This window comes from Chlamydotis macqueenii, chromosome 13 (assembly GCF_036417535.1).
Source record: "Chlamydotis macqueenii isolate bChlMac1 chromosome 13, bChlMac1.mat, whole genome shotgun sequence".
NCBI lineage: Eukaryota > Metazoa > Chordata > Aves > Otidiformes > Otididae > Chlamydotis > Chlamydotis macqueenii.
Window position 1 is genome coordinate 1,292,134 of NC_141568.1, and position 19,742 is coordinate 1,311,875.

At 70.7% G+C, this 19,742-nt stretch overlaps 4 protein-coding genes across 11 annotated transcripts; 1 reads left to right on the forward strand and 3 right to left on the reverse strand.

Moving 5' to 3' along the window:
* Positions 1-322: 322 nt before the first annotated feature.
* Positions 323-7,013, reverse strand: DRC4 (dynein regulatory complex subunit 4). The gene is made up of 11 exons (XM_086758136.1): positions 6,965-7,013; positions 6,625-6,717; positions 5,524-5,721; positions 5,131-5,337; positions 4,667-4,721; positions 3,882-4,087; positions 3,442-3,609; positions 3,036-3,122; positions 1,898-2,107; positions 757-822; positions 323-472 (listed from the first exon to the last, which is right to left on the reverse strand). The coding sequence occupies exons 1-11, from the start codon at positions 6,965-6,967 to the stop codon at positions 323-325; spliced, it is 1,443 nt and encodes a 480-aa protein (XP_086614262.1). The 5' UTR covers positions 6,968-7,013.
* A 270-nt stretch (positions 7,014-7,283) lies between these two features.
* On the forward strand, positions 7,284-10,587 carry DBNDD1 (dysbindin domain containing 1). Of its 5 annotated transcripts, none has more exons than XM_086758165.1 (5): positions 7,284-7,423; positions 8,379-8,483; positions 9,277-9,438; positions 9,873-10,013; positions 10,086-10,587. In XM_086758165.1, the coding sequence occupies exons 2-5, from the start codon at positions 8,435-8,437 to the stop codon at positions 10,238-10,240; spliced, it is 507 nt and encodes a 168-aa protein (XP_086614291.1). In that variant the 5' UTR covers positions 7,284-7,423; positions 8,379-8,434; the 3' UTR covers positions 10,241-10,587. The 5 variants fall into 5 exon arrangements, with proteins under 5 accessions (XP_086614291.1, XP_086614294.1, XP_086614289.1 ...); XM_086758168.1 differs by having other exon boundaries at positions 9,292-9,438; XM_086758167.1 differs by having other exon boundaries at positions 7,293-7,423; positions 8,383-8,483.
* A 221-nt stretch (positions 10,588-10,808) lies between these two features.
* On the reverse strand, positions 10,809-15,154 carry DEF8 (differentially expressed in FDCP 8 homolog). Of its 4 annotated transcripts, XM_086757850.1 has the most exons (12): positions 15,136-15,154; positions 14,306-14,443; positions 14,136-14,218; positions 13,890-14,039; positions 13,676-13,817; positions 13,438-13,602; positions 12,580-12,707; positions 12,156-12,269; positions 11,808-11,888; positions 11,567-11,707; positions 11,365-11,474; positions 10,809-11,263 (listed from the first exon to the last, which is right to left on the reverse strand). In XM_086757850.1, exons 2-12 carry the CDS (start codon positions 14,409-14,411, stop codon positions 11,158-11,160), a joined length of 1,326 nt encoding a protein of 441 aa, XP_086613976.1. In that variant the 5' UTR covers positions 14,412-14,443; positions 15,136-15,154; the 3' UTR covers positions 10,809-11,157. The 4 variants fall into 4 exon arrangements, with proteins under 4 accessions (XP_086613976.1, XP_086613975.1, XP_086613974.1 ...); XM_086757849.1 differs by lacking the exon at positions 15,136-15,154 and having other exon boundaries at positions 11,567-11,701; positions 13,690-13,817; positions 14,306-14,630; XM_086757848.1 differs by lacking the exon at positions 15,136-15,154 and having other exon boundaries at positions 13,690-13,817; positions 14,306-14,627.
* Positions 15,155-16,243: 1,089 nt separating this feature from the next.
* Positions 16,244-19,267, reverse strand: TUBB3 (tubulin beta 3 class III). Its single transcript, XM_086757846.1, has 4 exons — positions 19,136-19,267; positions 18,738-18,846; positions 17,819-17,929; positions 16,244-17,545 (listed from the first exon to the last, which is right to left on the reverse strand). Exons 1-4 carry the CDS (start codon positions 19,190-19,192, stop codon positions 16,470-16,472), a joined length of 1,353 nt encoding a protein of 450 aa, XP_086613972.1. The 5' UTR covers positions 19,193-19,267; the 3' UTR covers positions 16,244-16,469.
* Positions 19,268-19,742: the final 475 nt, after the last annotated feature.

The window sequence follows — 19,742 nt, forward strand, 5'->3', positions numbered from 1 at the left end:
GCAGCGCTTGGCTGCTGGGGGGAAAGGAGGGGAGCAGCAGGGCCAGCAGGGCCAGCGCGGGCGGGGGGCCAGCCCGAGGGGCATGGGGGGACCCCGCTCCCACCTGGCCCGGCGGGTGGGATGGCGGGACCCCTCCGGGTGTGCTGTGGTCCTGGGCCGTGCCGGCACCGCTCGGCCAGAGCCGACCTGGATGGTGTCCCCCACGGCGGGAGCAGGGGGCTGCTGCAGGGGAAAGGGCCCTCCCGGGCGGAGGGAGAGGCCCCTCCAGGCCCCACAGAAGGGTCACGGGGGTCTGTTTGACAGCACGGAGCACCGGCAGGCGTCAGGTGGGCAGAGCCACGAGTCCCGCGGGGCCCTGCCCCAGCGCCTGCCCCAGCACCGGGCTCGCCAGCGGCTTGAAGCCCAGGTTGTCCAGCGGGATGCCAAAGGCCGTCAGCTTTGCCTCGAACGTCGCTAGCATGTCGTTGTGCGCCTGCAAGAGAAGCGTCCCGTGGTCAGCACGAAGCTCAGCTCCAACCCAGCCCCTCCACGCCGCGGCACGGGCTCCCTGCACCGCCCTGCATGGCGGGGACCCCAAAACGCCTTCCTTCACGGAGGAACCGCAGCCTGGGCTGGCTCCTGCCAGGTGCGCGGCACGGAGCAGCTCAGCTGCCTGCTGCGAGCTCCCTTCCCTCCACTCCGTGCGAGGCTCGGAGCGGAAATTCCTGTTTTCACCGCCCCAATCTGCAGCCGCCAGCCCCCAGCCCCTTCCCGCACCTTGCAGACCCGGGCCAGCTGAAGCTGCAGGTCCTCGATGGTGGCGTTCTTGCAAGCGACCAAGTCCTGCAACAGGGAGACAGCGCGTCGGGCAACGGCTACCCAGCCCCGGGGACGCGGTGGCCGTGCCGCAGGCCGGAGCGACGCGGCGGCCGAGCTGGCACCAGGACCTGGCTCGCAGCACGGCCTGGCAGGCGGCCACCGCCCTGCGCCCTTCGAGCCAGCGCTGCCAGGGACAGCCAGCCCCAGGCAGAGGCGAGGGACAGGGACCTCTGGGACCAACACCACGAGCGTCAGCACAGCCCCGCCATCATCCTCTGCCCTGCTGCAAGGGGAGCACGACAGCAACACCTGCTCCGGCAGCAGCACCCTGCCATCGTGGCACCGGGGGAATTACAGGGAGAGTCTCCCCGAAAAGACGCTGGAGGCAGCTGAGCAAAGGAATTCCAGGACCCCAGCAGCTGTGGGAGAGCGCGACGCCGTGACGCCTTCCCAGGAATGCGTTTTCCTTCCTGCTGCCGTGGCACCTGCTAGTAGGTGACACACCCGCTGCCCCGTCCCACGGCCCCAGAGCCTCGGCTGCTGCCGTGCGCGTCCCCCGGGCACCCTGGCAAGAGGGGACCTGGATGGGGACGTCCCCTGCACCTCAGCCCAGCCCACAGCAAGTGCTGCCTCTCCGGTTACGGCTGCGGCGGGCTGCAGGAACGTGGGTCTCGGAGCCTCTGCGCCGAGGCTGTCCGCACAGGTATTTTTAGCGCGGCAGAGGTTGCAGAGCCGCTGGGAACCCGTCTGCGCTGTCTCTGCAGCCAGGAGAGGTTCACCGGCTGCGACTCCCCGTGCACAGAGCACCTCGGGTCGCTGAGGACCCCGCACGCAGCCAGCTGCTCGCCCTGGGGCCGTTCACCTCCGAACAGGCCCCACCTGAGGGAGAGATCAGCGCCAAACTCCGACACCCACGCGCTCCGCTCTCGAGGGAGAGCCGGCGTGCCCTGCGGCACGGCGCGTGGCCCTGGGAGCGCCGGGAACGAGTGACGTGGCAGCTCAGCCGCCCAGGACGGGGTCTGGCAGGCTCAGGGGTCTGCGTTAGCCCCAGCGCGGCCTCTGTCCCCCACGCCAGCCCTCACAGGGCCCCGCACGGTACCTCCAGCCGGCGTGAGACCACGGAGAGAGCGCCCGGGTCAAGGTTGGAGGCTGCGAAGACCTCGCTGAGCTCCACCTCCTTTTTCTCCAGGACACTGCGGAGCCCGTTCAGCTTGCGCTCCAGGAGCAGGTTCTTGAAGCCTGTCTTCTGCTGCACCTCGGCAATGGCTCTGGTGAACTTCTGGTAGAGCTGGTCGCGCTCTGCCTGCACCTGCTCCCAAAGATGCATGCCTTCGCGCCCGCGCTGCCACCAAACGCGGCCGGCGGCTCGACCCTGCCCGCTCCAGCAAGAGCCCGGCCGTTCCCCGCGGCACGCGCAGCCCGCCAGGAAGGCAGGTGCCGGGGCGCAGCTTCCCTCCCTCCCTCCACGGCCGGCACCCCCTCAGCACCCACACTTCTGCTTCCTCCTCCCCTCTGGGCCCCGACACCCCCGACAGCCGGCCGGGCGCTATTTTAGACCTCAGAGAGGGCCCCGCCGCACGCAGGGGTCTCTCCTCTGCTCCTCGCAGCTGGCAGGCGGCCCTGGCTCACAGCTAGTTAAGAAGTGTCCTAATTAGGAGACAATCTCTCCTCCACAGCCTATTTCTGAATGCACTGAATATGTTGCTGCCTTAATGATGGATCGTTAACGAGGCCGCAGATCAACGTTCATATTCCTGGGGATTTCTACGCATTCCAAATGAGCTCTCTTCTTGCCTCAGTGGATTTATCTGGGTTAGCCGGGAGGGGGAGAGGCCGAGTCTGGGAGAACTCAGACAACGGGACTCATCCCAAGCCACCGCGCCACGGCAAACGAGGGGAGCGACCCCCGAACTCCAGCAGAAGGAGGGAGTGGGCTCCATGACAATCTCTCCCCACGGCTCTGCTCCCGAATCGCCGCCGTGGCCAGGCCCTGGCAGGCCCGGAGGGGACCGCCGGCGCGTGCGCGGTTGCTTAGCTGAGCACAAGGCCAGGCCTGTCTGCTGACCGTGGGAGATGCCAAAGCTCTGAGAGGCTTTGTTGGAAGCAGCAGCTATCGCACGGCGCCGGATCAGAGCTTGGGAAAGCCCCCGGCTGAGCACAGGCTCTGCTAAGCCCAGCCCTCTGCAGAGGGGCCGGGGTGTGGAGAGGGAAGTGGGACGCCCAGACCCAGCTCTCACCTTCCCGAACCTCTGCTCCAGCACCTCGTGTTCCCACCGAAGATCCTTCAGTTCCTTCTGGGCAACTTTCAGACGGGCTCTTGTGTTCTGCGAGGGGGAAGAGGCAGTTAAAAAGCACAGGTTTCTCTGGGAGGCGTGGGGGATGCGTTCTGGCAAGGGAGGAGAGTGACCACCAAAGAGAAATGGGCGAGAAAAAACAGGCAGCACCCACAGCAACTCCCTTCCCGCTCCGCTGCGGGGGCTGCCCTGCTTTCTCGCTGCCGGTGTCCCAGCAATCACAGATCTTACCAACACCCAGCTAGTGCGCGAGGACTGCTCCGCGACCCGGCCAAGCCGCGGGGCAGAGCTCACTGCTGAGCGAGGAGAGAGCCGGGGCGGCTGCGGGGAGGGCAGGGCCGGCACTCACCGTCAGGGCCTCCTTGTCCTTCTCATAGCTGGCCAGCTTCTTCTGCAGCTGAGACACCTGCTCCTGGGCCTGCTGCAGGGGCTCCCTCAGCTGCTTGTTCTGGAGCAGCACCTCCGCCTTCTCCTTTTCCAAGGTAATTTCTCTCTTTTTCATCTCCTCCACCTGATCCTGTTCTTGGGAACACAAGTGCCAACTCTTCGGGGCCGCCCAGCTCCTTGGAGCATCCCACACCCTCGGACGCCCTCCCGCTGCTGGCCCAGCGAGGCCCTGCGCTCCAGAGCTTCGCTGGTGGAAGGGTGTACAGCCCTCGGGAGAGCAGCAGCACCCGCACGGCCGCCCGGGAACTGGCCAGACCTGGGCGAAATCCTCACGGGACCGGTCCCAGGGTGGAAGGGTGACACGGCAGGCCAGGCTGGCTGTGGCAGGGGGACAGGCAGTACCTTCAGCAAGCTGATGAGCGCCAGGTTTTTGAGGGTGATATCGTTGTAGTAGTCTTTGATGTCACTGAAGGCCTTCTCATGGTTCCTCATCAGCTCGTTGATCTGACTGCTCTTCTTCTCCTCTACCTCGTGGATCTCCATCTTCCTTCGCAAATCAAGCTCATTCCGCAGCGCCTGCATCTTCTTGGTGTACTTGGCCTTGACCTCTGGGGGAGCGCACAGGGGGCCGAGTGAGGACCTGCAGACCCTGCGCCGTGCCACCGCGGCATTGCTCGAGGACAACATGCTCGTGAGCAGCGTCACCGCAGCTGCCACCAGCATGCGGAGCAATTACGATGGGATCACGGAGAGCAGAGCCCAGAAATAGCATCCAGGGAAAGAGGGCACGGAAACGCTCCAAGCCAGCCCGCGAGAACCCGAAACGTCCTCTGAGGGGGACGCTGGAGCAAGGAGTCTGCAAGGGCTCCTCCAGCCGCCCCACGCTGCAGTCTGGCGAAGCATGGCCAGGCAGCTGCGCTCAGCAGTACGGCCTGGCAGTAGCGACAGGCGCCCTGCCTGTGCCCCTCTGGAAACTGGGGGGAACCGCCCAGAACTGGGGGGAAACCGCCCAGAACTGGGGGGAACCGCCCAGAACTGGGGGGAAACCGCCCAGAACTGGGGGGGAACTGGCCCCCTTTCTGCTTGAGGCTTTGCCTGGGAGCCCAGCAGCGCAGCAGAGCTCGGAGGAGCCTCCCCCGGCACCCTGACAAAGGGAGGCCACGCAGGAGCTAGGGGCACGGACTGACCTTTCACTTGTCTCTCAAAGTCGTCGTGCAGCCGGGTGATCTCCTCCTGTTGTTTCTGTCAGGGAGAAGCTACGTGTTAGAGACACACAACCAAATCCTCCGGCAGCCGCATCCCGGGGGATTCCCTCCTGCTCCCTGGGAAAGGCCCCTGCCATGGCACCAGTCCCACGTTATCCTTGCACCCAGCAACTCCTGGGTCCTCCAGCTGCTCTCGCAGCTCCCCGTGGCAGGAGGGGGGTGTCACAGGAGCTGTGCCCTTCTCCCCCTTCCTGCACTGATGTTCCATTGCCTCCGAGTCCATCTGTTCCCAGTGCCTGCGGGAAACCCCATCCCACCCCAGGGAGGTGGCGTGGAGGCAGGCTCCTGCTCCCATGCCAGGGCTGGAGGGGCTCCACCAGCGGCCCCACCACCTCCCTCCGCAGCAGAGGCATGCGCACGCAACTCTGGCCTGGCTAGGGACGTACCAGGCGCATGTTCTTCACCACCTCCTCGTTGGCCTGCTCCTGCTCCTTCAGCTCCACTTTCAAGGAGCGCACGTCTTTCTGCAGTTCCATCTCCTGGGCCCAATGATCCTGCTGTGCCTGCTTCATGGACAGGGTGCCCTCCGCCTTCGCCTCGGTGAGGTTTTCCTGGTGTTCATGCAACAAGTGCCTCACCTTCTGCTTGTAAACCTAAAAGATGAGCCACAGACCAGGTGAGGGGCTTCAGCAGGAGACACTGGAGCTGGGATTTTAGCCGAGACACTCCTGGCTTGCATCCCGCCCAGCTTCTCCTCCTCTGCCGCCTTCTCTCCCCTCCTCAGAGCTGCCCCGCAGCTCGGGGCACTCACACCCCCTCCCAGCCTCCTGCCCTCCCACCTTGATCTCCATTTGATGCTGCTCCTCCGCCTCCTCCATCTCCCGCTCCTTGTTCCGCAGCTCTGCTCTCTTCTCCTCCAGCTGCCGGCGGGTGACCTCCCAGAAGCCGTGAAACCTGTCACGCTCCAGCTGGAAATAGTTGCGCTCTTCCCGTTCCCGGTCCAGCTCCTCTCGCAGACGTGCAACGTGCTTCTCCAGCTGCAAAGCCAAGGGGAAGAGCCAGGTAGGGGGGATGAGGAGGCCTCGGACAGACGCCTCCACATTGTTTAAGTTGGAAAAGATCTCTGAGATCATCCAGTCCGACCATAAACCCAGCGCTGCCAAGCCCACCACTAAACCATGTCCCCAAGCGCTGCATCTCCGTGTCCTTTAAATCCCTGTGGGGACGGTGACTCCCCCACCTCCCTGGGCAGCCTGTTCTGGTGCTTGGCAGCCCTTTGGGTGGAGAATTTTTTCCTGATAGCTGACCTAAACCTCTCTTGCTGCAATGTGAGGCCGCTTCCTTGCTATTTTGGAGAAGAGACCGACCCCCACACCCTCCTTGCAGGCACATCCTCACAGGATTTGTTCTCCAGACCCCTCACCAGCTTTGTTGCCCTTCTTGGGATGCGCTCCAGCACCTCAGCGTCTTTTTTTCTTTTTTTGTAGTAGCAAGGGGCCAAAAACCGCACACAGTATTTGAGGTGTGGCCTCATCAGTGCCAAGTACAGCGGGGACGATCACTGCCCTGGTCCTGCTGGCCACGCTGCTCCTGACACAAGCCAGGACGCTGCCGGCCTTCTTGGCCACGCTGCTTGCACCGAGATGGGCAAGGTCTTACCCCGGGAGCGCGGTCCCCAGCCCAGGGCCATCCCCTCCTCTGTTTGTAGGACACTGGGCAGAACAAGGGGATTTGGAGCAGCTGAGGGCACTGCGGCCGAGGAGAGCGCAGCAGGCTGCGGGGGTTCCGCGGTCGGGGAGAAGACAGTGAGGACGGGAGGGCGGGACAGGGGGCTGCTCCTTCCAGGGACGGCCAGAATCCCCCCGAGCCGAGCCGAGCCGAGCCGAGCCGGGCGCGGGGCAGTGACACGATCGCTGGGAGGCGGGGGGGGGGTCTCTCACCTGCTGCTTGCTCATCTCCTTCGGGGACACGGCGTCCGCCACCGCCGGGGCTTTGCTCCCCTTCCCTTTCCTCACCGCTTTCTTCTTGGACGCCTGAGGACAGAGCGCGCCACGCACCAGGTCGGCCCGGGACGGAGGCGGCCGCCCCCAGCTCCCGCAGCGGCCACGGGCGGGGAGGGGGCGGGAAGCCCCCGCGAGCCTCCGGCAGACCCGCGGCTCCCGCGCGGCCGCTGCGGGCCCGCACCCCAAACAAAGCCCCGGGAGCGGCACCGTACCCCCCGCCCCCGGGGCACAGAGCCCCCCCCCGGGCCCAGACCCCCGGCCCGGGCCCCGCTCGCACCATGGCTGCTGCCGCCGTCTCCAAGGCAACGGGCGCGTTGCTCTCGCGAGAGGCGCTCGCGGCGGGCCGGGCACGCCCCCTAGCAACGCGGAGCCGCGCCTTGGCAACGGAGGCGGGGCCCTGACAAAAGGGGGCGTGGCCTGTGCTGGGCTCAAGGGGCGGGGCGGGGACGGGGGGACCGGAGGACCCGAGAACGCCCCGCCCACCCCCCCCCGCTCCTGGGCCCCCCCCCTCCGCACCCCCCGGTGTGTCCGGTCCCCCCCGGGGGAGGTGCGGCCGGGCCCCGCCCCCGCTCCCACCCTCCCGGCCCCGCCCCCCCCGCCGCGGCGGGCAGCAGCCGTGCGGGCTGGCACCGGGCCCGCCCCGCCCAGCACCGGCACCGGCACCGGCACCGGCACCGGCACCGGCACCGGCCCCGGCACCGGCCCATGGAGGCTCCGGGAGCGGGCGGTACCGCAGGTGAGGGCGGGGGGATCGGAGCGGGGGGCTCCGCCAGCCGGGAGCCCGCAGCGGGGCGGAACCGGGCCGGGGGGGGCGGGGGTGGGAGATGGGGGGGGGGGTGTGCAAATAGGGGGTGTGCACAAGGGAAAGTGTGCAAGGGGGGGTGTGCAAATGGGGGGAGCGGGCAAATGGGGGGGGTGTGCAAGAGGGGGGTGCGTGCGAATGGGGGATGAGTGCAAGGGGGGGTGTGCGGGGGGGTGTGCACAAGGACTGTGCAAGGAGTGTGCAAGGGGGGGTGTGCAACGGGGTGTGCGAGGGGTGTGTCAGGGGGTGTGTACGGGGGTGCAGGGGGCTCTGGATGGGGGTGTGGGGGGGGTGTGCAAGGAGGGGTGTGCGGGGGGGGTGTGCGGGGGGGGTGTGCCAAGTAGGGAGTGCAAGGAGGGGGGGGTGCGAGGGGTGTGCCAAGGGGCGTGTGCGGGGGTGCGGGGGGCTCCGCATGGAGGGGTGTGTGCCCAGGCGTGTGTGGGGCTGCAGCGGGGGGCCGCAGGGGAGGGGGGGTCCATGGGATGTGCGGGACTGGGGTGCAAGGGGTGCCGGGCGGGGAGCTGGGGTGCCAGCGAGGGCTCGGGGGGCACGGGGACGGGGCGCTGGCCACGCCAGTGCGGCCAGGGCCACCTTGATATTGGGTGGGGGGGGCTGCAGCGGGGTCCTGCCGGGGGCGGTGGCGGGGGCTCCCGCGCACACGTGCCCTGCACACGGCCGCGCTCTGCCCTCGTCGCAGCGACGGCCCCGGCCGCGCCCTCCCGCGCCCTCCCGCGCCACCGGGCCCTTCCGCGGCGCGCGGGGTCCGACGCGGTGCCGGACGGCGGCGGGGCGGCCGGAGCCGGCTGCCGCCCGGCTCTGCGGTTTTGCCGTGAGTCAGCAGCGCGGCGTGCCGGGAGGGAGCCCTGATGCCGGCCGCGCTCCCCGCCAGGCAGCCGGTGAGCCCAGGCCGGAGCGGGGCGGCGTGGCCGGCGGCGTGGCGCGACCATGCAGGCGGAGGCCAGAGGGGATTTCTGCGGCAGGGAGCAGCGCCCCGGTGGGTGGGCGTTCGCGGGGGCTCGGGGGGCTGCGTGGCTGCCGGTGGCGGTGGCGGGAGGAGGGGGACACGCTCCAGGCGGTGACGCCGCCGTGGCGCCCACCGGTGCCGTCCACCGCGGCGTCGCGTGGGGTGGGACACGGGAGCGGGCAGCCCCCCTGTCCCCCCCGGGAGCTCTGCAGGGGCACCCCGTTTCCCAGCCCGGGGGAAGGTGCCCGGCCGGGCTGCGGCAGAGCCGGCGTCGGGGCAGGGGTGCCGGCGTCCTGCGGCCCTGCGTACCGCGAGCAGGCACCACACGCCGCCGTGACGTCCCTTTCCCGTCCCCGCTCCTTTGGGTGGGGGGATTTCCGTCCCCTGCCCCGATGGCCAGCCCGCGCTGAGCCCGTCCCCGTCCCCGTGCCGTCTCACCGGCAGCTCGGCGATGCCAGGGCCCGGTGGCACAGGGTGCCGGGGCGCGGCCGGCTCTGTCACGCCCCGGCACACGGGGTCACCTGCCCGCGCTCGGTGCCCGTGAGTGCAGGGACACCCGGGCACGGCCGTGCCACCGCCGCCGGCTGTGCCACCACCGCGGCCGCCGAGGCCCCGCCGCCGGACAAAACCGTCCCTTGTCTGGGCTCCGGCACAGGCCGCGCTTTTGTCTCGCCGACACAAAGGGGCTGCGCGGGGTGGGGGGCGCGGGACTGCCGGCTGCCGCCGCGAGGGCTGTGGGGCCCTGGGCCGCTCTGCCCGCCCCCCCGGGGGTCCCGCTGCCCCCGGCCCCCTCACCCGGAGGCGGCTGTCACCGACACGGCAGGTGCCGGTGTCGCAGAGCTCGGCAAAGAGGTGCCAGCCCCCGAGCGCCCGACGGGGACCCCCACCCACGGCCCGGCCCAGGAGACCCCCGCAGCCCCCACGGAGGAGCAGGGCGGCATCCCCATCCCCAGCGCTGGCCTGCTGCAGGTCACCGAGCGCAGACGTGAGTGTGGCCCTGCGCCGGCAGCCCCTGCCCGCCCCACAGCATCCCCTGCCCATCCCTGGGGTCCCCTGCCTGCCCCACAGCATCCCCTGCCTGCCCCACAGCATCCCCTGCCCGTCCCTGGGGTCCCCTCCCTGCCCCACAGCATCCCCTCCCTGCCCCACAGCATCCCCTGCCTGCCCCACAGCATCCCCTGCCCATCCCAGGGGTCCCCTCCCTCCCCCATAGCATCCCATGCCTGTCCCCAGGGTCCCCCTTCCTGCCCCGTAGCGTCCCCTGCCAGCCCCCACAGTCCCCACCAGCCCCCAGCCCGTCACTGTCCCCACCGACCCCCTCATCTCCCCCCGCCCCGGGCCGCCCACCCCGCGGCCCCCCAGCCCAGCCCCGGGGCGCGGGGCCGGGTCCCCCCCCATAGCGTGGCCGGCCGCCCGCAGAGCCCCTGAGCAGCGTCTCCTCGCTGGAGGTGCACTTCGACCTGCTGGACCTGACCGAGCTGACCGACATGTCGGACCAGGAGCTGGCCGAAGTCTTCGCCGACTCCGACGAGGAGAACGCCGCCGGAGAATCGCCCAGCGGTGAGCGCGCCGGGCCGCCATTGCTCCGGCCGCCGCTCCGGCCGTCCGGCCCTGAGCCGTCTGTCCCCGCAGGGCCGCCGGCCGTGCCGCGGGCCGGGTACCTGCGCTCGCCCTCCTGGACGCGGGCGCGGGAGCAAGGCCGCGACAAGAAACACCTCAGCGACCCGGAGCTGCCGCCGGGACCCCCGGACGCCTTCCTGCCCGCCGAGCGGCCCCGGGAGCCCTAGGCAGACGGACGCGGGGACACGCCGCTACCGCCCGCGTCCTTTGGTCCCCGGCGCTGTGGTGGCGCAGGACGGGTGCCGCAGGGTGGGCAGCTCGCCCGCGGGCCAGCCCAGGGCAGAGACAGCCACCGGCCCCGCGGAGGGTAAAGCCGGTGGCCCGGTGCCCCACCGGCACCTGGGGAAGGGGCAACCGGCCCCCTGTGCCGGGACGCGGGGCCGCCCGTGCTCCGGACTGCCGGGAGCGGTGGTCCAGGCGGGACGCGCGGCCCAGCGCGGCGGAGCGCGGCCGGTGCCCGCCTGGTTCTTATGTAGCAGCGCTGTGTTCCGGTAAAACCGACCGACCCACCACCGCCACGGCTCTGCCCGTCTCCGTCGCCGCCCGAGGGAGGGAAAGGGGGTCGGGATGCGCACCCCACGGGTGTGGGGCAGCACCGCGGCAAGAGCCCACCCCACCGCTGTCCCCCCCGCCGCCGCCGCCCCAAATCAGGGACACAAGTGCTGTGTTGCGCAAAGAGGCCTCGTTAATGCACAGAAACCCGGGGGGCTCTGCCTGCCCCGTAGCGTCCCCTGCCTGCCCCATAGCGTCCGTGGGGCGGGGAGGGGGGGAGCGAGTGTTTCCCCCCCGGCATCAGCAGCGTTATCCTGGTAGTGTGTGTGTTTGGGGGGTGGGATCCTGCCCAACGCCCTGCATTCGGGGGGCTCCTCTGCCATGGCCTCACCCCCTCCGGCAGCGCCTGGGGTCCGGCAGCGACCGCCCCACCCCACCCATGTCCAGGCCTGGGGTGTCCCCGCGGGCAGAGGGTCCCAGCCGCCTCGCAGAGCCAGGGGGTCACCCCAAAGAGGCATGGGGCTTCCCCCGCCCGTCGCAGGGCCCCGTGGCGGCTCGGGGGGCCGCTTGGGGGGGCGGCGGTGGGGCTCCCTCAGGGCTCGGCCTCGGGCGTGCTGGGGTCCTGGAAGAGGGACTGCTTGCGCAGGCTGAGCCGGGCGCACCGGGGGCAGGTGGTGGAGTTGTCGTAGTAGCAGTCCCTGCGGGGAGGGGACAGCGAGGGGTTCACCCCGCCGGCGTCGCAGCGGCGGGTGCGGCCGTCGCCGCTGCGTGCCGCCCCGCTCCCCAGCATGCGCCGTACCTGTGGAAGACGGCGGAGCAGTCAGTGCAGACGGAGGTGTGGCTGTCGAAGGGGAAGAGCACGTCGCCCTCCTTGCAGAGCTCGCAGACGAAGCCTTTCGCCTGGCAGCGCTGGGGGGGAGCGGGCAGAGGGTCCCAAGGGCGCTCGGCGGAGACCCCCGCCCCGCGCCAAGCCGTGGGGCTGCCCCCCGGCGCCGCCTCACCTCGCAGTCCAGCTTGATGTGCTTGGCGAAGAGGGTGTGGATCTCGGTCAGCGAGCAGCTCAGGCGCCCGGCGTCGATGTCGATCAGGTCCTGCAGCGAGTACATCTCGTCGTTCTCCACAAAGTGCTGCCGGTCCTGCAGCTGCGGGCGCACGGCCGTCACCGGGGTGTCCGGCACCGGGGCGTGCCCGGCATGGGCGTGCTGTCACCGGCGCCCCGCGGTCCCCCCGGCTCGGCCTGACCTGCAGCAGCAGCCGCGCCTCCATCGCCTCCTTGCAGGTGATGAAGTAGGGCTTCATCAGCAGGATGTCCTGGCGCAGCTTCTGCGGGGGGACGGCGACGGGAACGGGACAGAACGGGACGGGAAGGGGAACGGGAACGGGATGGGAATGGGACCAAGACAGGGAAAAGGGAAGCAGCAGGGGCGGGATGGGGACAGGATGGCGACAGGGACACGACAAGGACAAGCTCAAGCTCAGCACCATACCAGTTTGGGCACCCCCTGCCCCGCTCTCCTCCCCTGCGGGACCCAGGGGGTGCTGCCGGGCCCCCGCCCCACCCTGCCCCACCCTGCCCTGCGCCGCGCTCACCCGGATCTCCACCAGCTCCTCCACGTAGTTGAAGAGCAGCGGGTTGATCTCCCGCAGCTTCAGCACGGGCCGCGACACCATCAGCGCCAGGTACCGCATGCTGCAGCGCGACACCTGCGCGCCACGCTGCCGTCACCCCGCGCGCACCGGGCCGGCCCCGCCGCCACCGCCGCGGCCCCCGCACCCGCGGCACCACCGCCCGGGGACGCCGCCTCCCCCCACAGCGACCTCCGCCCAGGGACCCCTGCCCAGGAACACGGACCCCCAAGTGACCTCCACCCACAGAAACAGCCCGTAGGGACCCCCGCCCCACAGACACAGCCCCCAGAGTGATGTCTACCCACGGACTAGGACCCCCCGCCCCGGGACACAGCCCCCCCCAGACCCTGGGCACCCGCAAGCCCCCACCCTGCGGCAGGGGCACCTTGCGGGGCTCGAAGTCCCAGTTGTGGATGGCGCGGGCGGGCACGACGGCCAGGTCGTTCCAGTGGCAGCTGCTGCAGTAGTAGAGGCCGGTGTAGTCGCACTGCCGGGCCTCGCTGGGCACCCCCCCTGCGGCGGCACACGCCTTGGCACACGTGCCGGCACACAGCACACGCACCCGCACACGGCACACGCACCGGCACCGCGCCACGCCCCGCTCGCCCCACACTGCGCGCTCACCGTGGGACATGCTCCAGCGTCACCTTCCCTCGCGCTGCGGAGCCCTAGCCCCACTCAACCCAGCCCCACACAGCCCTGACCCCCAGCTCCCCAGAGCTCCCCGCCCCACACAGCCCCCAGAGCCCCCACCCCCAGTTCCCTACAGCCCCACGTAGCCCCCAGAGGAGCCCAGCCCCACATATCCCCCACTCTACAGCCCCCCAGCCCCAGCCAGCCCTGGTCTCCAGCTCCTCCCAGCCCCACACAGCCCCCAGTTCCCAGCCCCACGCAGTCCCCAGCCCCAGGCAGGCCCCAAAAGAGCCCAGCCCCACCCTCCCCAGCCCCACAGCCCCTCCAGCCCCCCCCCAGCACCACAGAGCCCCCGGTTCTCAGCCCCATACAGCCCCCAAGGGAGCCCAGCCCCGCACTCCCCTAGCCCCATATCCCCCCCAGCCCCACACACCCTCCAGCTCCTCTCAGCCCCACACTCCCCCAGCCCCACACTACCCCCCCAGCTCCCCCCAGCCCCACATTCCCCCTTAGCCCCCCACTTCCTCAGCTCCACATACCCCCCAGCTCCCTCCATCCCCACACCCCCACCACCTTCCCCCAGCCCCCGCGGCGGCGGGCGCGGGCTCACGGAGGGAGACGGGGGCCCGGCACTCTGCGCAGCGGTAGTCCTGGCTGTCCAGCCCGCTCTCGGGGCAGATGCTGAGCTGGTACTCGGCCTGATGGCTGACCTGCGCCCGCACGCAGGGCCGGCTCACCAGCGGCAGGCACTTGCTGTGGCACCGGTAGTAGCAGCCTGGGGGGGGAAGCGGGGGGCCGTCAGCGCGGGAACGGGGGGCACAGCGGGGCGAGGGGGGTCCCGGCCCCACCTGTGCAGGTGTACCAGGTCTGGATGAGGCCCCAGATGATGGTGCTGCACTTGTCGCACATCTGCTTCACGCTCTTGCTCTTCTCCTTGTAGAAGCGATGCTCCAGCACCACGCGGATGTTGGGCTCCTCCTCGCCGGGGTCCTGCGGGGAGCGCGGGGGGGCTCAGCGTGGTCTCGGGGACGCCCCCGCACCCCCAGCCTGGTCCCAGCCCACCTTTAGCTCCTGCAGCTTGAGGCGGAGGTGGATGAGGCGCACCACCGCGTCCTTCTGCTGCTCCGAGTGCTCGGGCAGCGCCAGGATGGCCCGCTTGCACTCCTCAATGGCCTGCCGCAGCTGCGGCACGTCGGGCGCCAGGATCAGCCCCTGAGGAGGAGGAGGAGGAGGAGGAGGAAGGTGGGCTGGCACCCCCCTGCCTAACACAACCCCCCAGCCCCACACAACCCCCCCAGCCCCACTCACCACGGGGCGGGAGAAGTGGTCCTCAGCCAGGCCCAGGTGCAGGGCACCCTCGGGCTCGCCCGCCGTGGGATCCGGCCGCCGCGCTGCAAAGAGGGGGTGAGCGGCGTGGGGCGGGGGGCCAGGCCTGGCCACCCCCGCCGTGGGGCAGGGACTGGGGGGTCAGCACCCACCTGGGGCAGGGGTTCCCCCATCGGAGTGCTCCTGCTGCTCGGGGGCCTTGTTGAAGGGGTTGAGGTGGGCCTGGCGGAAGCGGGCCAGCCGCTCGTCGTACGCCATCGCCACCGGCACCCTGTCACCGGTACCGGCACCTACACTGACACCAACACCAGCACTGGCACCGGCACCGGCACCCTGTCACCAGCACTGACACCCCATCACCAACACTGGCACCAGTACCAGCACCTTGTCACCAGCACCAACACTGGCACTGGAACCCTGGCACTGGCACTGACACCGGCACCGGCACTCTGACACCGGCACTGACACCGACACCAGCACCTGGCCACCAACACTGGCACTGACACCGGCACCCGTACCCTGTCACCAACACCGGCACCAGTACCAGCACCCTGGCACTGGTACTGACATCGGCACCATCAGCGGCGCCAGTGCCCTGTCACCAGTACCGGCACTGTCACCAGCACCAGCACCCTGTCACCTGCACTGGCACCATTACCGGCACCGCCACCCTGTCACTGTCACCGGTCACCAGCACCCGGTCACCCACACGGACACCAGCGCCCTGCCACCCACAGGGACACGGACACCGGGACCCTGTCACCCACACGGACACGGACACCGGGACCCTGCCACCCGCACCGACACGGACACCGGGACCCTGCCACCCACACGGACACCGGCGCCCTGCCACCCGCACTGGCCCCATTCCCGGCACCGCCACCCTGTCCCCGTCACCCGGTCCCCGGCCGCCGCCCCCGGACAAACCGGTCGCTCCGCGTCCCCCGCCCGCAGCCCCCGCCCCGCCCCGGCCCCAGCTCACCCCAGCCCGGCGCCCCGCGGCCCCGTCCCGCTGCGACCCCCCCAACCCCGCCCCCGCCGCCCCCCGCCCCGGGCCCGCGCCCCCCGCCCGCCCGCCAGGGGGCGGCGCCCCCGCCCCGCTCACCGCAGCGCCGCGCGCCGCTCCCCCCCCGCCGCCTTCAGCGCCGCGCCCCGCCCACCCGCGCCGCCCCGCCCCGCCGCTCTGCCGCCCCCTGTCGGCCGGCGGACCGCAGCGCGCCGGGCGTGGCCGTTGGGGGGGGGGCGGACAGCGACAGCGGGGACGCGGCGCCCCGACCCACGGGCGCGGACCCCCGGGCCCCTCACTGTGCCCCACGGCCCCCAGCCCCACAGTCCCCAGCCCCACAGCCCCCCCAGAGCCCCCAGCCCCACAGCTCTTGCTCTCACAGCCCCCAGCCCCACAGCCCTTTGTCCCTACAGCCCCCAGCCCCATAACTCCCTGCTCTGAGAGCCCCCACCCCATAGTCCCCGGTCCCCGCAGCCCCCCAGAGCCCCCACCCCCATAGCGCCCTGTCCCCGGAGCCCCCAGCCCCATAGTCCCTTGTCCCTGTAGCCCCCAGCCCCACAATCCCCACAGCACCCTGTCTCCATGGCACAGCCCCTCTCCCCACACCCACTCGGGGGCACAGGGACCCCCAGGAGGGAGCAGCGGCCCCATGGGGGGTGCCTGAGGGAAGGGGGGGCCTGCAGCCCCACAGCAGCACAGCCCAGCCCCCCAGTCTGGGGTCAGCCCAGCACCCGGGGGTCCCAGGGCTGTTTGGGCCAGGGGTGCTCTGCCCCCTCAAACCCTCCGGGAGCACCCTGGGGTCTGTGCCCCCCACCTCTGCTGGGGGATGAGGGGCCAGCGCTGTCCTGGTGCAGGGAGGGGGCAGCCCCCCCAGTCCCCCACCCCAGCGTGGAGCAGGGTGACAGCGGGGACAAAGGGGCACCCACACCCCCGGCGCCGTGGGGCAGGTCGGTGTGGGGCACAGGGGCACAGCGGGGACAGGATGGTCTTGGGGGGAACCAGGGGCTCTTGGGGTCCCCAAGCCCCCAACAAAGAGTCTGATCCCACCCTTCCCCCCCACCCCCCAAGAGCCGCAGACGTGTGGTACCTGGACAGCGATAAATTTATTAAGTATTCAAAAAAAATAATGGACACGACCCAGTAAAAAACAAAAAGGGGGGAGGAGGCAGGAATGGGGGGCGGGGGGCCGAGCCGGCTCAGGGGGGGCCGGGAGACACCGAAGGGAGAGGCGGGGGGAGCCCGGCCGGGGGGGCGGCAGCACGAAGCCGGGGGGGCGTCGGCGGCGGGGCGTCGGCGGCGTCGGCGGAGCGTCACTTGGCGCCCTGCGCCTCCGACTCCTCCTCGTCGTCCTCGTACATCTCGCCCTCCTCCTCGGCCGTGGCGTCCTGGTACTGCTGGTACTCGGAGACCAGGTCGTTCATGTTGCTCTCGGCCTCGGTGAACTCCATCTCGTCCATCCCCTCGCCCGTGTACCAGTGCAGGAAGGCCTTGCGGCGGAACATGGCGGTGAACTGCTCCGAGATGCGCTTGAAGAGCTCCTGGATGGCCGTGCTGTTGCCGATGAAGGTGGAGGACATCTTCAGCCCCCGCGGAGGGATGTCGCAGACGGCCACCTTGACGTTGTTGGGGATCCACTCCACGAAGTAGGAGCTGTTCTTGCTCTGGATGGCCAACATCTGCTCGTCCACCTCCTTCATGGACATGCGGCCCCGGAAGACGGTGGCCACGGTGAGGTAGCGGCCGTGGCGGGGGTCGCAGGCGGCCATCATGTTCTTGGCGTCGAACATCTGCTGGGTGAGCTCGGGGACGGTGAGGGCGCGGTACTGCTGGCTGCCGCGGGCCGTCAGCGGGGCGAAGCCCGGCATGAAGAAGTGGAGGCGCGGGAAGGGCACCATGTTGACGGCCAGCTTGCGCAGGTCGGCGTTGAGCTGGCCGGGGAAGCGCAGGGAGGTGGTGACGCCGCTCATGGTGGCCGAGACGAGGTGGTTGAGGTCGCCATAGGTGGGGGTGGCCAGCTTGAGGGTGCGGAAGCAGATGTCGTAGAGCGCTTCGTTGTCGATGCAGTAGGTCTCGTCGGTGTTCTCCACCAGCTGGTGGATGGAGAGCGTGGCGTTGTAGGGCTCCACCACCGTGTCCGACACCTTGGGGGACGGCACCACGCTGAAAGTGTTCATGATGCGGTCGGGGTACTCCTCCCGCACCTTGCTGATGAGGAGGGTGCCCATGCCCGAGCCGGTGCCGCCGCCCAGCGAGTGGGTCAGCTGGAAGCCCTGCAGGCAGTCGCAGTTCTCGCACTCCTTCCGCACCACGTCCAGCACCGAATCCACCAGCTCGGCCCCCTCCGTGTAGTGGCCCTTGGCCCAGTTGTTGCCGGCCCCACTCTGCCCTGTTGGGGGGGGGGGGAGAATTAAAAAAAAAAAAAAAAAAAAAATTAAAAAAAATTAAGAAGTGAGGTGCCCGCTGGCCGCCGCCGCCCTCGCGCCCACGCCGGCCAAGGGACGGGCGCTGCCGGCAGCGGCATCGGCGAGATCTGAAGGCGGGGCGGGGTGGGAAGTGGAAACCGCAAAGGGTTGGCGAGGCGCCGGGCCCCGCGGCGCGGGTGGGGACGCAGCCGCCGAGGGCGCGGGAGGGGACGGCGTCCCCCTCGGCGGGGACCTACCGAAGATGAAGTTGTCGGGGCGGAAGAGGTGGCCGAAGGCGCCCGAGCGCACGCTGTCCATCGTCCCCGGCTCCAGGTCCACCAGGATGGCGCGCGGCACGTACTTGTGAGCTGCGGGACAGCGCGTGCCGGGAGGGGTTCTGACGAGCCCCCCCCCAGCCCCGCCGGGGCCCCTGGAGGGGCATGGGTGCGGCTACCTCCCCCCAAACCCAGGGTCCCACGGGGATGGGTGCACGTGTGCCCCTCCACCCCCTAAAACATGGGGTCCCATGGGGCTGGGTGTGCGTGTGCCCCCCTCAACTCTGTGAGGTCCCGTGGGGCTGGGTGCGTGTGTTGTGTCCCCCCCAAACCAAGGGGTCCCTGTGGGGCTGGGTGCACGTGTTGGGTGTGTCCCCCTCAACCCACGAGGTCCCTGTGGGGTGGGTGCACACTTCTCCTCCCCCCCACACACTGGGGGTCCCATGGGGCTGGGTGCAGACGTGTGCTGTGTGTCCCCCTCCCCAAAAAACCACAAACCAGAGGGTGGGTGCATGTGTTCCACCCCCCCAACCCACAGTGCCCCACGGGGCTGGGTGCTCCTGTCCCCACCTCCGCCCCGAAAAAACCCCACAGGTCCCACGGGGCTGGGTGCACGTGCCCTCCCCCCACCCCGCAGTGTCCTACGGAGCTGGGTGCTGGTGTCCCCATTCCCCTCCCCTTTCAAAAAGCCACGGAGGGTGGGTGCACATCTCTGCCCCCCACCCCAGGCGGGTGGGCACATTCCCCCCCCTCCCAGGGTGGGAGCGGACCCAGGGTGGGGGCGCAGGGAAGGGTCAGGGTGCTCCCCCTCTCCACGCCCAGGGTGGGGGTGCTGTGCTGCCCTGCCCGGGGTGGGGGTCTGTGCCGGGGGGGGTGTCCGTGCCGGGGGGGTCCCGCTTACAGGAGGCCTCATTGTAGTAGACGCTGATGCGCTCCAGCTGCAGGTCGGAGTCCCCCACGTAGTTGCCGCTGGGGTCGATGCCGTGCTCGTCGCTGATCACCTCCCAAAACTGCGGGGGGGGGGGGGGGGGGCACCGCCATCAGTGCGGGGGGGAGGAGGGGGGAGCGCTAGGACCCCCCCGCACCCCCCCCACCCCACTCCCCGCGGCGGGGCGCCCCCTGGCGGCGGGGCGCGGGGGCCGGCCGGGCGCTGTCCGCGGTGCTGAAGGGGCGGCGGCCGGACAAAGGCGGCGGCGGGGGGGGGGGGGGGGGGGGGGGGGGGCGGGCGGGGTCCCTTTGTCCGCCCGGTGCGGCGGTGGCGGCGGCGGTGGGGGGAGGCGGGGGGGGCCCCGCCGTTACCTTGGCGCCGATCTGGTTGCCGCATTGCCCCGCCTGGATGTGGACGATCTCCCTCATGGTGCTGCCGGGGCCGGGAGCGGGGAGCGGGGCAGCGGCGGCCGGAGCGGGATCGGCACCGGTAGCGCGGGGGGCGGCCCCGCCGCCGCCGCTGCCTTTATAGGAGCCTCGCGCCGCACCGGGCCGGCCGCTGACGTCACCGCCGCCGCTCAGCCAATCGTCAGCCGCCGCAGCCCCTGCGGCACCGGCGGCCACGCCCCGCGACGGCCCGGGGACCCCCGGCACCCGTTTGTTGGGGGGGCTGCGCCCGTGGAAGGGGGGACACACCCCGAAACGCGGGGGGACCCCGGTACCGGCGGGGAGGGGGGGCGCAGGGAGCACCCGGAGCATCGCGGGGGGGTGAGAGGAAGGGAGGGGGGGACACCCCCAACCCGCGCCCCGTCACGGGTGGGGCAGGGCCAGGCCGGGGGGGGTCCCGGGCGCCAGAAGCCCCAGCGGGGCCGGGGCGGGCGCGGCCCGAGAACAAAGGCGGCGGTGAAGGGAGGGGAGGGGGGCGCGCCCACCGCCCCCCGCGCGGGGCTGCTCCAACGCCACCCTCCTCCACCCACCC

Bases quoted from the DNA above. Each gene is read 5' to 3' on its own strand.
- DRC4 (XM_086758136.1), bottom strand. The intron at 3,123-3,441 runs GTGAGTGCCGGC...TCCCCCTCGCAG, and splicing joins AGGACAAGGAGGCCCTGACG to AACACAAGAGCCCGTCTGAA. The intron at 823-1,897 runs GTACCGTGCGGG...TCCCTGTTGCAG, and splicing joins TGGTCTCACGCCGGCTGGAG to GACTTGGTCGCTTGCAAGAA.
- DEF8 (XM_086757850.1), bottom strand. From the start codon at position 14,411: ATGGCGTACGACGAGCGGCTGGCCCGCTTCCGCCAGGCCCACCTCAAC. The intron at 11,889-12,155 runs GTGAGCGCGGCG...GTCCCCCCGCAG, and splicing joins AGGAGCTGGTGGAGATCCGG to AAGCTGCGCCAGGACATCCT. The intron at 11,264-11,364 runs GTACGGCGCATG...CCCTCCCCGCAG, and splicing joins TGCTCCGCCGTCTTCCACAG to GGACTGCTACTACGACAACT.
- DBNDD1 (XM_086758163.1), top strand. From the start codon at position 8,435: ATGCAGGCGGAGGCCAGAGGGGATTTCTGCGGCAGGGAGCAGCGCCCC. The intron at 8,484-9,291 runs GTGGGTGGGCGT...CCGGTGTCGCAG, and splicing joins CGGCAGGGAGCAGCGCCCCG to AGCTCGGCAAAGAGGTGCCA. The intron at 9,439-9,872 runs GTGAGTGTGGCC...GGCCGCCCGCAG, and splicing joins GCAGGTCACCGAGCGCAGAC to AGCCCCTGAGCAGCGTCTCC.
- TUBB3 (XM_086757846.1), bottom strand. From the start codon at position 19,192: ATGAGGGAGATCGTCCACATCCAGGCGGGGCAATGCGGCAACCAGATC. The intron at 18,847-19,135 runs GTAACGGCGGGG...CCCCCCCCGCAG, and splicing joins GCAACCAGATCGGCGCCAAG to TTTTGGGAGGTGATCAGCGA. The intron at 17,930-18,737 runs GTAAGCGGGACC...GCTGTCCCGCAG, and splicing joins CTACTACAATGAGGCCTCCT to CTCACAAGTACGTGCCGCGC.